General features: G+C 36.6%; 1 protein-coding gene across 1 annotated transcript in view; it reads left to right on the top strand.

The window, feature by feature from the left end:
* The window catches only part of LOC107698560 (SLAM family member 9-like), a 96,234-nt gene that overhangs the window by 74,279 nt on the left and 2,705 nt on the right, over positions 1-19,250 (top strand). The window contains exon 4 of the mRNA XM_016499597.1: positions 10,540-10,827. Within this exon, the coding sequence (XP_016355083.1) occupies positions 10,540-10,827 (288 nt within the window). The remainder of the gene's footprint in view (positions 1-10,539; positions 10,828-19,250) is intronic.

Below are 19,250 nucleotides of genomic sequence, written 5' to 3'. Positions count from 1 at the left end.
GCTCTCTGACCCTCCCATAGACAGCAAGGTAACTACCACGTTCAAGGTCCAGAAAAGTACCAAGATGATCGACAAAGTAGTCCGTGTGACATCAGTGGTTCAACTGTAAAATTACGAAGCTACGAGAATACTTTTTTGCGCAAAGAAAACAAAAATAACGACTTTATTCCACATTTTCGTCTCTACTGCGTCACTTTGGACACACGTTCACGACAGTATCATGACGCGAGCGTGTGGTGGCGCTGACCCAGATCCGGCGTAATTACGTTATCACGCCGGATCTGGTTCAGCGTCGGCACCGCCACACGCTCGAAAATGTGGAATAAAGTCGTTATTTTTGTTTTCTTTGCGCAAAAAAGTATTCTCGTAGCTTCGTAATTTTACAGTTGAACCACTGATGTCACATGGACTACTTTGTCGATCATCTTGGTACTTTTCTGGACCTTGAACGTGGTAGTTACCTTGCTGCCTATGGGAGTGTCAGAGAGCCCTCAGATTTCATCCAAAATATCTTAAATTGTGTTCCGAAGGTCTTACGGGTTTGGAACAACACGAGGGTGAGTAATTAATGACAGAATTTTCATTTTTGGGTGAACTAACGCTTTAACACTGAAGAAATTGAAGGAGATCAACTGAGAAAATGATAGACACAAATATAAAAAAATAAATTTCCGACAAGTAGATTGGTTTGTCTTTCAGTTGACTACAGCTTCAGGATGGTTTTGCCGTTCAAACCTCCACCCAATCACATCTTATCTCTGTGAGCTCACATTATGACTAATAGTTCCAAACTACATTTCAAGTCCGGAGGAGACTTCCTGGAAAAAGTGACAACAAACAGTACCAACAGTTCAGTCACACACATTTTGTGTTACTACATGACTAAACAGTGGTTACTCTAATAAAAGCCATTGTTCATTTGTAGAGGTTAGGTTTAGGGTTCCGTGATCGTCAGTGATCACATGACTTCCGTTTTGTGAGGTCTTGTTTTTTGGGGAAACGTCCCGCCACCTTTCTACATACAGTTAAATTAAAACAACATCCAGTTGATTTCTTATAACTGGAAATCAGATTCATCAAGACGCATGGACACGTTGTACATCTTGCATGTTTAACAGTTCCATTTCAGAGAATTTAAGTTGAGACATTCTGTTGAAACGATGTAAATAAGCTAATAATAAAACGGGAACGCATTAGACACTCACCACTGACACTGAATTTCTTCCTAAAGGTGTTGATGCTGTTGGTTATTTCATAAACTCCACTGTCTGTGGTTTTGATGTTTGTGATGGTGAGATCTCCAGTCTGACCGTTCAGCTTCAGTCTGCCTCTGAATTTCCCATCGAGCTCATCATCATACGTTGTGGGGTTATTGTTATTTCTTACTCTAGCTATGAGAATGTCTTCAAACCTCCAGTCTATCACATCGTCTTTCTTTATTTCAGTAAGATGAGGGAACAGAGTGACAGACTCTCCCTCGTTCACTAACTTTGTTTCACCAAACACACCTGGAAAACAAATAGGAACAGTTATCTGGGAAATATGTTTTTCAGGCTGCGTACTGAGGCACCAATGCAAATCTGAATGCTATGTTACATTCTCCACCTGAATACATTTTGAGGGCAGCAGAGTTACATTTCTACTACCACTACCTACCAATAAATCAGTACTTTAGTAATTAAATATTTGCTTGGTTGTCACCAAATGTCTATGGTTTGTTGTGGATCATTGTTGTAGACCCTTTTGCTGCCTCAGAAGTCTGTCTGAAATACCTTTGTATGCAAAAGCTGCCTTAGATTTTGGCAGTTATGCCAAATTTCAGTAAATATTTAAGTACAATCATAATAATCTGAATAGTTTAAAATCTGGATTTCCCATCCTGTGCTCTTAAATTGAAACTAACAGGGTTCCAAAAGAAACTGATATAAATATATTTCATATAGGAATGTTAACAATTGATCAATATGTATATTGACAAGCATCAGCATCTGCATATCCAAAGCCAAAAATAAACACTAGGATAAACACCTATACGGAAATAATACTAATAGCATAGCCTTAAAAAACACGGAATTCATTAACTATAATAGACATCTTTTAAAGTGTATTACACTTGAATTATTACGCTATATAGTTACAAAAAAATTAAATTGTTTTTTTTACTATTTTACAAAGAGAAACCGAAAGTGTTTAAGAAAGAAACATAAATATTACCTTCCATAGAGAATAAGAACATAAAGTACAATGAGACGCTGTTCATACTGCTGTAGAAATCAGCAAAAAGGGAGTTTCCGAAGACGTTCAGTGGATATTATTTGTAATCTGCTCCGGAGTGTTTGTATCGTTAGGTGTGTCACAATCAAACCGATCGACAGAATCAATGACTGAAAATCAGACCGAAGAGGCTTTAAATCGACTGAGAATGCTCTTGATTTTATCTGAATTTAGAGTAAATAGTTTATAGGTCGTTATCTTTTATTATCCTGAAAGTAAAAGGCGCACAAACACGGCCGCGTCTTCTTTTGATATGATTAATGATGATGAATGGATGCATTACCGCCACCTACCGGACTGGAGCAGGAACAGCAGGCCCCTGCTCTCGACAGACGGCACCCCAGGGTGCCGCGGCACCCCAGTTGGGAAACACTATTGTAGTCTACTCTACCAGGATCAGTAAACAGTCCTCGATAAAATGTGCTGCACGCATCTGAATATTTGGGTTGAAGTGTTCTGGAACAGTGTTGTAAATACAACTTAACGACTGATTTCTAGTCGTGTCCTCCTTTGGAAGACCAAACAAAGTAGTTTCGCTTTCACAACGAAACACAGTGTCATACACGACGGCCTTGAGTGTGCAGAGGCGGCGGGCTTGCGGCAATCACAAGTGACGACCCCGGGCTGGACTCCGCTTCGTCCACGGTGAAAGCCGATCCGGCGATCCACAGCGCAAAGTTGATGTATTCCCTCAGCGACCAGCACAGATCAGCTCCAGGCATGACGAAGCAGATATCGTCCTCTTTTGAAAGGCCAAACAAAGTAGTTTTGCTTTTACAACGAAACACACAGCGTCTTCACGACATGGCGGCAGCAACAATACTACAGCGAGAATAAAAGTTACGCCTTCTTTCTTTGTGTGAACATTTGGGCGGCGTTATGCAAATCTTCCAACATCGTGACGTAGATATGTGGGGCCGTGTTAGAACGAGCCGTTTTAGGTAGGCGTGGTTGACTCTTAACTTTTATAAAGAATATCTCTTTGGATTTGAGACTTTAGTCTTTGCAACTTTACAGATCTTCTTTATGCACCAAGAGCTTGTAACACTCCAAAGAGAAAGGAAAAATTTAAATTGCATCATATGATCCCTTTAAGTATTTTGAGAGAGCAGGGGAACAACTCCGTTACGTAATTTGCAGTGCTTCATGGGAGTGGGTGGAGCAAACGGTGTCTTTTGGCATGCTTTGCTCAATGCAACTCTCTGATTGGTGGAACTTTCTGTACAGCATCATGGGTAATGTAGTTTTTCAACAAGAATTCTGCTATTAAACATGGTTATTGTAAAAAATAAGTTGAATTAATGCGAACTGATGGCTACAACAAAAGCATATATAACCGATTAACAACATCGGAGCTCACAACATGTCCGTCTATAAAGGTTTATCAGTTAAAAAACATTTTATTACATGTGTTATTTCTGTTTTTGTTTATTCTGAGTATCATGAAAAAAGAGCATGCTTTGTAACTGTTATTTCTTAGATTAGTCTAATACCTCTTTAGCATTTCTATGACATATACTACTTCCTTTTCATTTTCAGTATATAAGCTTTTTGTACCTATCATTAAACTACCATTAGAATTTACTCTGAATGGGAAGCTCATTTACTTCTACCTGAATTTCAGCATAAACTAGTGATAAACTAAACACAAACAATGCATGTTTTTATGACTTTGAGAAAATGACTGGAGAAGTAGCTGAGTCAGTTTCAGGTTTGTTGATTAAAATAAAGCTGGAAATAATTATCTGTAAAAACAAGTTCTCTAGAAGTTACCGTGATGTTGATCAGTCCATTCTGATATGCTCTGTCTATAAATGGAGAAAGTTTAGCACTGCTTTTGCTGCTCTTAATGTTAAGAAGGATCTTCAGCTCAAGTGTCAGTGAAAGACTTTATATCTGAAAGAAAATCTGGTTGTTTCAGATCAAGACAAAATCAGATTTCTTGCCAAGGATTTACGAGGCTGTATTGCCAAGAATGTTTACTCACACAAGGAATTTGTCTTGGTGACAGGAGCTTTCAGTACAGAAGAAAGTACAGACACTGCGAACATACATGACATACATAGGAATTACAGTAGAGATTAGATATAACACTAATATGTAACTCTGGACCACAAAACCAGTCATAGGGGTCAATTTTTCGAAATTGAGATTTGTACATTATCTGAAAGCAGAATAAATAAGCTTTCCATTGATGTATGGTTTATTAATATTTGGCCGAGATACAACTATTTGAAAATCTGGAATCTGAGGGTGCAAAAAAATCTAAATATTGAGAAAATCGCCTTTAAAGTTGTCCAAATGAAGTTCTTAGCAATGCATATTACTAATCAAAAATTAAGTTTTGATATATTTACAGTAGGAAATTTACAAAATATCTTCATGGAACATGATCTTTACCTAATGTCCTAATGATTTTTGACATAAAAGAAAAATATATAATTTTGACCCATACAATGTATTTTTGGCTATTGCTACAACCCCAGCGACTTAAGACTTTTGGTTTTGTGAAAAAAAGGTTTTGTGCTCCAGGGCCACATATTATATTGCAACATATAAGAAAACAGAAAATTAAATAATGCAATATGATACAGAAGTAGAAATACTGAGAAAAAACAACAACATATAGTTGTTTTAATGAATGTACAGATGTTATTTAAAAGTGTACAGTTTATGTAATTTCCTTTTTTTACGTTTAACCGAAGAAAACACACCTTCTGAAGCTGCTCATATTAGCCAATTAGAACATTGCTTAAATGAAGGGAAGTTTTTCAAAGAGAAATGGCGCAAGATTCCTGTTGACCACTGTGTTGCAAATACAGGAAACGTTTGGTGGAAGTTACTGCAGCCAGAGCAGGAACAACCACTGAAAAATTATTTTCTCAAAGCCATGACTTCTCTCTCAAGAAAGTCAAGAAAACATACATTGTTTGTGTTTCATTTCAATTCTATCACTAGTTTATGCTGAAATTTAGGTAGAAGTAAATGATGTTCCCTTTCTTTGGCCTAAAATTGCCTCTTGCAATATTTTTAATTTGGAAACTAATAAATAAGCTATAGTATTCGATTCTAGACTAGATTACTAAATTAATCTAGTCCAAACAAGATTGGGAAAGGGCGTAAATCAATACAGTATCATCAATGTGATGGCAGACAGCTCTGTGAAAAAATGAGAGACTGTGGTTGAGGGAAAAAAAAGAACAGCATGAGAAGTACAACCCACAACAGACACGCACTAACACAGACTGCAGCAGTTTACATCTCAGTGACAATAGACACTCTACAGGACTTTTATTTCTCCTTTTCTCAGCTGCTGAAGAAGATGTTTCACTTGTTTGTTTTTTGCAGTTTGTGCTTTTGGCATCTGGTTGGTAAGTTCTAAACATTTTTATAGATTCAATTGTACCAGACTCATAAAACAAAGTATGATTTCACGGTTAGATCTCGTCTGTGTTTGGCCTCACATTCAGTGCATTTTCTATTTCTATCCTGAATTGAATGATGAAATCGGAAACCGATGAAGTCGTAGTGTTTTTATCGGTCGTCTTTTTAAGCTTATGTCCAATCAGAATTTCAGACTGGAAAGGGTATAAACTGCATTTAAAAATGTAAAACTAAAAAAAATTGACTTTCCTACGTTCCAAAAGCCAAATGTACAGATACGGCAGTATTACTGACTTTATCGATTTATATCAGTTTAGTCAGATAATATACAGTTTATGAGACTGTATAATAATGTTCATTCAGCTCCTCTAGAGATTCTGTAAAACAAGTGTCTTTCTTTGCTTGCTATTGAAATAACGGACCATTATAAATGCCAGTCTGAAAGAAGATCATTCTGTTGTGTTTTGATGAACACTGAAGAAGCCTGCTAGCCAAAACATGTGTATTTTTTTCATGCCCTGTTGTGATTTACTAAATATCTTCTGAAGGATATCTTGTAGAGTACACTGCAAAAAATGACCGTGAATTTAATGGTAAAAGACTGTAAAAATGCTACAGTAAAAACCTGTTAAATGGTTAACGGTAAATTCCCCCACTATATACGGTGGAAAACTGTATTGGACATTACATGTATTGGACATAAATTTTACGGTAGTATACCGTTTTTGGAAGTGAAAAAGACCATATAATTTACAGTGAATAACCATAAATTGACATTCCCAGAATTCAAGTCAAGTCAAGTCAAGTTGAAAACACCATCATGGTAACACACATGAAACTGAAATAATGCAATAAACATTCATTTAACAACATTAGGTGTAACACACAACCCTAATATACAAAACTGATAAGAAAAAACTAAGAAACAGTTATTTCAACAAAAGAAACATCAAATTTGAAATGTAACGCAGGGAATTGAATGGCTTGCCACAGGCTCCGTGTGTCTCTGCTGTCTGTGAATTGATTGTTGATTTTTTGAGCATACGACCGTTTTGCTCAAAAAAAAAATCAACAATCAATTCACAGACAGCAGAGACACACGGAGCCTGTGGCAAGCCATTCAATTCCCTGCGTTACATTTCAAATTTGATGTTTCTTTGTTGAAATAACTATGTTTCTTCTTAGTATTTTCTTATCAGTTTCATTATATCAGTTAATGAAATTACGGTATTTAACTGTAAATTTAAGTTTTACGGAATTTTTTTTACGGTGTACAGAGCTTTTTTTTTGGGGGGGGGGGATTTTGTTGAACATGAAAATAATCTTGTGCTGATAAAATACTGTGAGAAATGAAACATGCACTAATGAAATCACAGCAGCAGAAGAACTAGTTTGTTGTCATTTCAGAGTTTTAAAAAGTTGCCTCATGTGAAAATAGTGCAATAGAAAGGTGAAATTGAGAGATCTGTGTGTTTGGTTCATAGATTTTTGGGCACCAACTACAAACAGTGTTCACACAGACTATAAGATGATGACTGATGATGAGGATCCTGTATATCTTTGCGATGCTTCGCATAAATCTTCATATACAGTATACGATGCCCTGACCTAATGGTTAAAAGTTTAGTTTTCAGCAATTCTACTTGCCTAAAATCATCACCAGAGAAGCTGATGTCCAGTTAAATGTACTCAAAATAGATCTGTTTTATTTCACTTCTGATGTTTAAGTTCAATGAGAGCCGGTGCCAGTGTGGTCTGAGCTGAACTAGACTAAAATCAGCTCCAATAGTCACTTTTTTAAAGGCTCTCACTTCACTGCAGTGTTCAGAGTCTCACTTTAATGTCAAAGCCAAAAATAAGTTTGTGATCATTTCAAAACTACAAGCTTAAAGACAAACATTGATTAAACCAGTGTTAAGATATTTATTTTTACTTTAACAAGAACTAATGTGTGACTGAGAAACTGTCTGTTTTCCAGTGTTTGGTGATTCAGATGCAGTGAAGTCTGTGTCAGTGACGGAGGGAGATTCAGTCTCTCTAGAATCTGGTGTTACTGAAATACAGACACGTGATGTGATAACATGGACTTTTGGACATCCAGAGACTCGTATAGCTCTAATGAGTAAAGAGAGTGGAACCTTCTCTACATCTGATGGTGATGCTGTGGGATTCAGAGACAGACTGAAGCTGGATCATCAGACTGGATCTCTGACCATCACAAACACCAGAACCACAGACTCTGGACTTTATACAGAAAACATTAAAGGCACAAAACTAACCATATACAGATTCAGAGTTACTGTCTATGGTGAGTCACAATTATACAGGTGTGCTTGTTCTGTCTATACTATTTATTAGAACATTAATCTTAAGATGGGCTTCTTACCAGTGGCTTAACTTGGATGATTTGGCCTTCATTCCTAAAACATTTGATGGTCCTCCATCACTTCCACAGCTTGCAAGAACAAATGCAAATACAATTTTTGGAATACCCCAATTCCAAAAAAGTTAGGACGTTTTGCAAAATGCCATAAAATCAAGAATATGTGATTTGTTCATTCTCTTTAACCTTTATTTAACTGATAAAAGTACAAAGAACAGATTTCCAATGATTTAACTGGCCAACGTAATTGTATTTTGTTAATTTGAACAACTTTTGATATTGATAGCTGCAACACACTCCAAAAAAGTTGGTACAGAGGCATGTTACACCAACTTTCCTTTTAATTACACATTTTAATAGTCTGGGAATAAAGGATGCTCGCTTGATACAAGACTTCAGCTGCTCATCACTTCGTAGTCGTCGTTATTCTTCTTTTCATGCCAGGTCATACATTTTCAATAGAAGACTGATCTGCTGGCCAGTCAGTCACATCCACACGTGTCTACAAAACCACACTGTTGTAGCACATGCAGAATGAGGCCTGGAATTGTCTTGATCTAATAACCATGGACTTCCCATGATAGACATCATCTTGATGGCAGTATATGTCTCTGTACAATCCTAATATATGTATATACACATGCCAGTCACCCATGCCGTTTGCACTGATAAACCCCCATACCATGACAGATGTTTGCTTCTGCATCTGTCATTGATGAAAGTCTGGATGCTCCCTTTTGTCTTTGCCACTGAAAATTTGATGTTTGTTTTCCCCCAAAACAAGCTGAAATATGGACTCATTTGAGCACAGCACACATTTCCACTGTCTTTTGGACCACCTGAGATGAGTTCGGACCCAATGAACTCATTGGCGTCTCTGCCTAGGATTGATGTATACATTTCTCCTTGTGTAAATAGAGTTTCAAGTAGCATTTCTTGATGCACTATTTTTGAAAATAGGCTCATTTTCCAACTCCCCTAGAGTTAAACAGTTGAGTTTTACCGTTTTCGAATCCATTCAGCCGATCTCTGGGTCTGGCGGTAGCACTTTTAGCTGCAGCTTAGCATAGATCATTGAATCTGATTAGACCGTTAGCATCTCGCTCAAAAATGACCAAAGAGTTTCTATATTTTTCCTATTTAAAACTTGACTCTTCTGTAGTTACATTCTGTACTAAGTTGCGATTTTCTAGGCCGATATGGCTAGGAACTATACTCTCATTCCGGCGTAATAATCAAGGAACTTTGCTGCCATACCATGGGTGCAGCAGGCGCAATGATATTACGCAGCGCCTGAAAATAGGCTTATTACTATTTTCAGGCGCAACTTTTCATTTCCCGTCGGTCTTAGTACAAGATGTAACTACAGAAGAGTCAAGTTTTAAATAAGAAAAATAAAGAAACTCTTTGGTCATTTTTGAGCGAGATGCTAATGGTCTAATCATATTCAATTATCTATGCTAAGCTACAGCTAAAAGTGCTACCGCCAGACCCGGAGATCGGCTGAATGGATTCGAAAACGGTAAAACTCAACGGTTTAACTCTAGGGGAGTTGGAAAATGAGCCTATTTTCAAAAATAGTGGAGTGTTCCTTTAAGTTTGTCAGTGAAACATTGGAAATAATTTCTTTGTACTTTTGTCAATTAAATAAAGGTTAAAGAGAATGAACAAATTACAGATTCTTGATTTTACTGCTTTTTACAAAACGTCACAACTTTTCTAGAATTGGAGCGGTTCATGAAAATATAACACTGTAATTTTGGGTTTATGATTCCAAACTGGTGGTCTCTAAGGCATCTTTACACATACTATGAAAAGTTCAGTGTATTTGTTGTCTGTCCTTATATAATACTATTTCCCAAAATACCTAATTTTATTTACTTATAATGAAAAGTTTAATTCCGTTTAGGCTAAATTTGGGTTAATTATATTTGTGAAGCATTTTTCACAATACCCATAGTTTCAAAGCAGCTTTACAGAGAAGCATATGATCGCGTACTACGTAATGAATGTTTGCAGTGTCTCAGACACACACTTGAGGGATCGAATATACTTGAGAGATTTAAATTTTAATCAGTTTTTTTAATGTTTAAATCCATTTACCTGACAACTGGCCTATAACACTTTTGCACAGACTACTAATTTTTCCTTTAAAAATAATTTGAAAATCTAGTTTAATATGGTTTAAAATTAGTATTTCCATAAGTTAGACTTAATAGACTTAATGTGTTAGACTTAATATATTATACGATGTATTTTATAAAGTTCTTAACTTTTTAGGATTCAAAGAAGTGTCATGAATAGATACATCAAATACAAAGCATCTGATGAGATGAGTGTATAATAGTGACCAGACTGCTGTCAAACTCCAGAAACATGAGTATCATAGAGGAAGAACTGACCTCAGAGAGACAAATTACTGAACAATATAAGAAGCATTTCAAGATATCAACAATGTCTTGTTAATTATTTGCTAAACGTTCTTCTCTTTATTCCAGCTCCTCTGCCTGTTCCGGTCATCAGCAGAAACTCTTCACAATGTTCTTCATCATCATCATCATGTTCACTGCTGTGTTCAGTGGTGAATGTGGGTCATTTGACTCTCTCCTGGTACAAAGGAAACAGTTTATTGTCCAGCATCAGTGTGTCTGATCTCAGCATCAGTCTCTCTCTACCTCTGGAGGTGGAATATCAGGATAAAAACACCTACAGCTGTGTGCTCAACAATCTCATCAGCAACCAGACTCAACATCTGGACATCACTCAACTCTGTCACACATGTGCAAGTATGTGAATGGTAAAATGTTGCACCTTCTTTTGACAGCAAAAGCTTCATCTAAAGTAGCATACGTACATTACAAACTCAGCTGTGCTGCTCTTTATAATGTTTGTTGTAGATTAGACACATCCACTCACACTGACTCTCTTTAGCCACTACAGCACCAGGCCCACAGTCCACTACAAACTCTTCTTCACATTCTCCAGGCTCTGGACTTCTGACAGTGTTGACTTCTGCTGCTGCTGCTGTATCTCTGTTGCTTTTAGCTGCAGTCGGGATCTTCTGCATCTACAAGAGACACAGGAAAACAGACCAAGAAGGCAAGAGTTTCCTATTGCTGACACGTCTGTAAAAATATGAATACAATAATAATAAAAAAAAGATCAAGTATTTTTTTTTTTAGAAAGAAACAAATGTAAGATTGAGTTTTGTTGTTGTTGTTCTGTTGATTTAATTATTACTGTTGAAACAGATCAGACTCGTAATGAAGATATCACTTACGCTGATCCAACATTCTACAAACGAAAAGCACAGAAATCGGTAAGAGAATTTATAACTGTGTCATTAATGGATATTTATTAAGTTAAGATGTTTGTCCCATAACCATCCATACTTATAACAAAAATTCAATAACAAAAATAACAATAATTCTGAATAATAATAATAAATATTTATAAAAAAAACAATAATTATTATTATTTTTTATTAGTGATATTATTCATATTTATGAATGCTTTTTATTATGAAGTAAATACTTTATTACATATGAATTAAGTATTTACTTAAAAATACATTTGAAACTAATGTCTATAATACATAATATTCAAAATTTATTGTGACACTTCCTACAAGAAACCCAGTGTGATTCTGGGGAACGTAAGAGGAACCGACTTCATATATAAATATGCCTCAACAGTATAAATGTCAATTACGAGTTATTTCTGAGAAAATATCCTGAGGCAAAGATGGTAAATATGAAAACAGGAAGTCCACTAGAGCCCAGATTGATTAAAATAATATTAGGGCAAGTAATCAAGTAAACAGTTGGTTAATTTTAGTGAAAGTAAAATCGAATGTGTACATTTATTTGATCCGTGCATTAGGTCTTAAAGTGACAGTAGCCTAGCACTAACTACTCTTGACTGAAGAACTCTAGTAGCTTTAATAATGATTAATCAAGTTTTTATACAGTGAAGACTATGCAGTATTTTAGATTCTGTAGTATTTTTATTTCATCTTCATTTTCATATTGTAACAACCTTATTTCCAGCACAAAAAGTGAAGTCATATGGCACACTCCTGGATTCAATAGTTATTCAGTTTAGATTTGAAAACATTCATTTCATTAGAGAAATGACCAAAGAGAAAGAACAGAGAGGAAAACAACATGGTCAGGGTCTGATACAAATCTCTCAACTTTATAAAAAACAACTGTTAAATCACTTCTAACAGTTAACATGTTATAGTTCAGTGCGTTTTTGCTAAACAGGCACTGTTAAATTGTTTCACAGAAAATGAGGCCTTCAGAAAGCCAATGTGAGAAAAAAGTTGCACATTTTTTGCTGACTTATGCATGAATATGTGTGATAAAGAAAACACGAAAAATAAACCAAAAATGCCACTGCTGTCTTGTATAAGGAGACAGGTTACATTTTTTGCTGTGTAGAATTTACTAAAACAATCATAATAACCTGAATTAAACACCCCATGTAAAGCACCGATGTGAATGGCCTCTGTATATTTATGCAATTATAATAAAAAATAAATAAATAAATGTTATATCTATTCAATGGCCACAAATAGCACTATATAGAGTGTATTGAGAGGGGACCTCTACCCTTCATGCTAATGTTCATTGAAATATGAAGTTATGTTTTAATTTAAACAGTAAACCTATTGTGCAGCACTTTGCAAAATATGCCAATTAAACCATGTTAGATATTTTTGCTCTTACCGCCCAGCACAACTTAGCGTGCTGAAGACTACCACACCGAATGTTTGATATGTTAACAAACAATACATTTTTGCCACCGATTTTGAAAAATGAACTGATCTGATGTGTCTCTTTGTATCTTCTTCTTACTTGTGTTTTTCAGGAAGTCAAGCAGGAGGATGAGGTGGTGTATGCAGGCATCGTCATGAGAAGTTGATCAAACTCTTCATTTATGACGTTGCGATCACAGTCAGAACTGTTTACTCCAGAATATAAAGAATTATAAAGCTGTCTTTCTGCCAAAACAATTTTTTCATGTTTTTATTGTACAGAAAGTATGCACGCGCATTAGACGTCACAAAGACGGAAGTCACTGCAGCAGTGTTACAACGTTAGCGTTCAGCTTGAAACTAATCATTATGTATGTTACATTTTTTTATAAAATCAGACCCTGGGTTATATTGTATTGAGTTCTCATCAATTAAATATTTGTGATCTTACATTCTGTGTAACTTTTTGTCAGAATCTATTCAAAAACATCCTATAAATAATGAGCATTGTGTTGTAGAAAGTTAGTTAGCCAAGACAAACCCAGTTTTCATTAGAAGTGGGATCTAGTCAGCACCAATAGCCTCATGGGCAGCGTGTCGACATGTAGCGGCATTGTGCTTTGGGCTTCTCGAGTTCGAGTCCCGGCTCGTGGACCTTTCCCAGTCCCATCCTCCCTCTCTCTCCCACTTCCCTTCCTGTCTAAATACTGTCATATCACAATAAAGGCAAAAATAAATCTTAAAAAAAAAAGTGGGAACTCAACAAAGCAAAGACTGATGGGTGTGTGCTCATCATCAAATGATGTTTGACCATTAAATTACTACTATTAAAAATGCACTATTACTACTAAAATGCAATTTGTTCTATCATTGTATTTGCATACGCATCGAGCACTTAATTTGGTCAATAATAGAGTTCAGATAAAAAAATGAATGAATCGTGATTCAAATATGTAAACATTCAAGTAGCCTATGTAAACGAATTAGTTATGTTGGTGAATTAATCGCGATATTCACGGTTACCAGATTTCATTGGATCACGCTCACTTTTCATTCCGTCTGTAACTCTGACCGTTTTTATGAGCGGGTTTCCGAGCACCTCATGTTTGGTCTTTCCTCAGGGCAGTCACTGACTATCACCTAAGCAGATGACAGCTCTATCACAGCAATAGCGCTATAGGCAGGGTGAGCTTAGAGATTTGGAGGCCCCAACACACCAACTATGTGCTCTTTTTCTTTTGTAACCATTATTATGCTCTCTCTCTCTCTTTTAATTTAGAGTTTATTTACCCCTTCACAACTTGTCTTTATGGGATAGTGTAAATTCAGTAAATAATTAGTCAACCTGTTGTTATTCTAAAGCCGTATTACTAGGGCTGGACGATATGACCTCAAATCAAAAACTCGATTAATTGAACATTTTAGGTCGATTGCGATTAATGAACAATGTTTTAATAATAATAATATATATATACAGTGGGTACGGAAAGTATTCAGACCCCCTTCAATTTTTCACTCTTTGTTATATTGCAGCCATTTGCTAAAATCATTTAAGTTAATTTTTTTTCCTCATTAATGTACACACAGCACCCCATATTGACAGAAAAACACAGAATCGTTGACATTTTTGCAGATTTATTAAAAAAGAAAAACTGAAATATCACATGGTCCTAAGTATTCAGACCCTTTGCTCAGTATTTAGTAGAAGCACCCTTTTGATCTAATATAACAAAGAGTGAAAAATTTAAGGGGGTCTGAATACTTTCCGTACCCACTGTATATTTTTTGCCTTCACAAAGGCAAAAATATTTGTTTTCACAAAGAACATTGCTTGAAATGAAAACGTCACATTTCAATTTTAATGTAAAAACAACAAGTTTCCTAAAAAAAGAAGCAAATAAATAACTTGAATTTTGTTGCAAACAAAATTAATTAAGTCATTATAATCAGTAATTATGTCCCCACTGGATGCAACGAATGCCTCGTTTGTTATGGGTTTTATTGGTTATTGGACACAGCATCGCAGTATGTAAGGGGCGTAACATTTCCGTCACACGCTTGAGGTATTCGGCCAATCACAACGCACTGGATAGCTGGCCAATCAGAGTACACCTCGCTTTTCAGAACGATGAGCTTTGTAAAAATCGACACGTTTCAGAAAGGCGGGGCATAGAGGAGAAACAATAATGTACAGTATGAGGAAAATAATGTGTTTTTTTAACCTTAAACCACATAAACACATTTCATTACACCAAATACACAAAATAATGTTATTTTTTAGCAACGTCATATGACCCCTTTAAATATTGCCATGTCAAAAGTAGAAAATAACTTGTATCTCCTGTAAATAAATATTATTTTAAATAATGCAATTTGAAAAGTAGGAAATAATAACTGTACACACATATTTCAAATAATACCATGTGCAAAAATGTAAACAGAACACTGCTGATTAAGAGCAGGAGCAGGGATTGGACAGGGCATCTTTGTGTGCTCACAGTGTTATAGACATGAATCTGACTCATGATCATTTTTCTTCCTCTCAGTGATCTTGTCCTGTCACTCTATATGCACAAGTATTCACTCTAGGTTCTTACTAAGAAACACCTAACATTTTCACCTTTTCAGGTTTCAGGCAGGATCTGAGGCATGGATCAATGTTTCCTCCTGAACTGAAAACCGCTCTGATGGGCAGCTAGTGACTGGTATGTAGATATACTTTTTTGCCACCTTACTTGAGAAGGAAAGTGGTCATGATGCTTACTCCACCATTCCAGTGGGGTTTCCTCACTATCCAGCATGGGGGACACCAAGTAGTTCTTCCTAATGACCTCTTTGGCTTCTTTGCTTCTGATGAAGTTGTAGAGGGCTCTGTACTCTCTGTGGGACTTTCCCTGAGAAATGCAGCTGCTGACTCCTTCTCTGTTTTCACTTTCTCCTGAATGGTGGGGACATGGTGTGCAGAGATGCATGTCGTTTTAAATCTGGGATCAACAAAACTGTCTGTGTCCAGTAGATCTTCTGTGATGGGGTCTGGGCTATTCTCCTTAAGGTACTCAAGGATGCTAGTTTTGATTGTTTTGCTCAGCTCCACATCATCTTCCTCCTCAGCCAGCACTTGTGAATTGAGGATAGGATAGGCTTCACCAATGAAATGGTCACATTCTCTTCTCCTGACAGGGCATCTGTGAACTCCATCAATGGGGAGACATTGACAGCCTCTAAGACATCCAAGGGTCAGCCCAAGATGGAGCAAGGTGCCTTGATTTTTTTATCACCAGCAAGGACCTGTGTGATGGCTTTCTTTTGCTCAAGAACCCTTGCAACCATCATTTGCATTGATCCCCATCTGGTGTCACGTGCCATTTTCAGCTTGTGTTGTGGCAGCATCAGCTCTTGTTGTGCCTTCACTAATGCCTTCTTTTTTTAACTATAGGAAAAAGCACTGACTATGTTTTTGCATGCCTTCATTGCCAGCTCCACATGTTGATCTTTCATTCCATTTTCTGAAAAAAAAGACACACACAAAAAATTATACCTGAAGCTTTTAGAAAATATAGCAAAATTAATAAGAGGAGAAATGCCTCTTAAACTACTTAATATCAGATTAATAACACTTATAGAACATTTTTTATTCCTTCTCTAATGATGACTCAATGTACTGTAGCGTTTTGATACACTGAAGTTTACATTGTAATATCAAGCACATTACATCATTAAAAAAGGTGCTATATGAACAGTGTTTATTGTTACAATATTTATTTAGTGTGCTAAAGAAAAATACTATTTATATTTCACCTTTTTAAACACATGTAACAAAGTGCTTAACAAGAACACCAGCACATTAAAGAAAAGGAGAATAAAAAACAAGTAATATAAAAACATGCAGACATGATCATTTATGACACATACAAACACAGAAAGGATATAGTAGCCAGTCACCACTCAGATATGTCCAATTAGATTACTGAATATTATAGCATTGTGTTTGTTAAGCTGATGTGCACTTACCGATAGCTAGGTGCAGCCGGTGTCTGAAACACCATTGCCGTGTCCAACCATTGAGCTGTGCAGCTTTGCCACATTAGCGCCGTTGTGTCGTAATGCCCACGAGGTTCTCTTCCGTGAGATCCCATGCAGAAAGCATATCTCTCAGGCCCTGTGCAATCATCTCTGTCATGTGATTAACTGGAAAATATGCCGTCTCAAGGCATCTGTTGCGCAACTTCCGTTCATCGTCATTGTAGTGCAAAGTAAGGCTCAAGTCCAGGTCTATCCATCGTCCTACTTGACCAGAGATCAGATGTGGCTGCAAAGTGCTGAACAGACTTCAGACTTCATACATGTTTTGTACATGTTGGGCAGTGCAGTTTGGAAAAATATGGTCATGATGGCACAGTGTTTCTTCTGTCGAAAGTCTTAACAAGGTGTTTAAACCCACTGCGCTCCACTGTCCCAGATAGCACAGGTGCATCTGCAAGATGTAAAGATCACTTCATCTGGAAAGCATCTGCTGTGTACAAACATCTGATAGACGTCTTTAAGATGTAAGTTTTACATACATTCTAAATCATAAACATCTCAAATAAAATTTCTAAACGTCTATTTGACATTTGATAGGAAACGTCCTATAGATGTATTGCAGATGAGCAAACAATACAATATTTCTTGCAGATGTAAATGCAGATGTCAAATAGACGTCTCCGTGATGTACGTCTGCTATCAGGGGTAGCTATACGAGCCATATCCTTCGTGATGTAGTAACAGATGGTGTCAGTTCTTTCCATCTTCCTAAATCCTTTTCAGACTATGTAGCATTTGTAAATGCTTGTGTTATCAACACCTGCTTTGTGGAGGCACTTCTTGCTGGTCGCTTGTCAGTCTCTTTTTTTGAGCCATGCACTCAATTCAATTCAAGTTTATTTGTTGACGATACAAATCGTTGCAAAGCAACTTTATAGCAAATTAAGTTTCTAAAATATTTAGTAGTAGCTTATCAGTGGTGACTGTCAGTTATCTACATATGGCAGAAATGTACGGAAAAATCAATTAAAGATGTAATCAAACAGACGATGAACACTATTAACAGCAATTATTATATGATGCAATCAAACTTATAGCAAAATGTGGTAGTTCTGTATGTTGTTTCAGGGTTGGCATCATCTGAGGCCCTCTGAGGGTTTGGCATCATCTCTTCTCAGGTGTTCTGGATCCAGACTGAAGCTTGTGTAAATCCTAGTTACCACGGGATGTCAATCCCTTGGCATTTACAGAGAAATAAATAGAGTCATAATTAGCGTAGCTGCTGTTCCAACCAAGCAAAATTGATTTGTTTAACCCAGACTAAAGAATAATAATGTGCATTTGATCAGATATAACTGCAGTACAAGATTATGAGATGCATTATTTGAATGCTTGGCCAAAGAGATAATCTTTTAAATTTTTAACACACTCTGTTAGCTTAGATAATTTAGAAGTTTCATCTAGTCTTGTTGAGATATATAGTTGAGTATCATCAGCATAACAATGGAAACTAATCTAATAATAATTACCAAGGGGCAACATGTATATTGAAAATAGCAGAGGACCTAGGAAAGATCCTTGTGGCACTCCATATTTTACTGGTGATAATTGAGATGACTCCCCATTTAAATGAACAAGGTGGTAGCGATCGGACAGGTAGGATCTAAACCATCTTAAAGCCTGCCCCTGAATACCTGTATAGTTTTGTAATCGATCTACGAGAATGTCATGATCTATAGTGTCGAACGCAGCACTAAGATCAAGTAAAACTAGCAATGAGATGCAGAAGCAAGTCATTTGTAATAATGAACTGTTTAATGCACTGCTCATATTTGCTTACGTGATTGCGCTCCAAGTGTTGAAATAGATTGGAGGTATTACCTTTGGTTGTTCTTTTTTTTCTGCCGTGTTTACATTTGACTTAATTTTGTTCAGTGTCTACTTTACTGAAGCCAAAATTCATTTTCATTCAATGAATGCATGTGACACTCGAGCAGCTCCATTTATAAGTCAAACTGAAACTTGCTGTGGTTGGATTTCTTTAGATCTGGAAAGAAATGGAGTTTCATCTGCTGGTGGACAAACAACTTGTGCATGCAAATCTATAACTGGACATGTGGTTAATGTGTGTTAGTCGGTGAATAGCAGGGGTGTGGACTAGTAGACGCGTCCCTGCGTGCTTGCGCTTGACTGGCAAAAAGCCAGAGACTGTGTTCAGGGAGCGCTGGATATACAGTATATGCTAGTAGAAATTAATGGAGTAATAGCATAACTTACGACAAAAGAATCGAGATAAGAAAAAAAAAAAGACACGATTCGTATATAGCTATCTCCGCTCGTGAAAAGCGCTGCCTTGCCCGTTTGATCGCCGCCCAGCAGAAACACGGAGCAGGCATGAGAAACGAGAGGCGCGGCCGCAATCCC

Source organism: Sinocyclocheilus anshuiensis, unplaced genomic scaffold (genome assembly GCF_001515605.1).
Source record: "Sinocyclocheilus anshuiensis isolate Anshui unplaced genomic scaffold, SAMN03320099.WGS_v1.1 scaffold118, whole genome shotgun sequence".
Lineage (NCBI taxonomy): Eukaryota > Metazoa > Chordata > Actinopteri > Cypriniformes > Cyprinidae > Sinocyclocheilus > Sinocyclocheilus anshuiensis.
The sequence above is the reverse complement of the archived record's forward strand: the minus strand, read 5'-3'. Positions and strand labels throughout refer to the sequence as shown.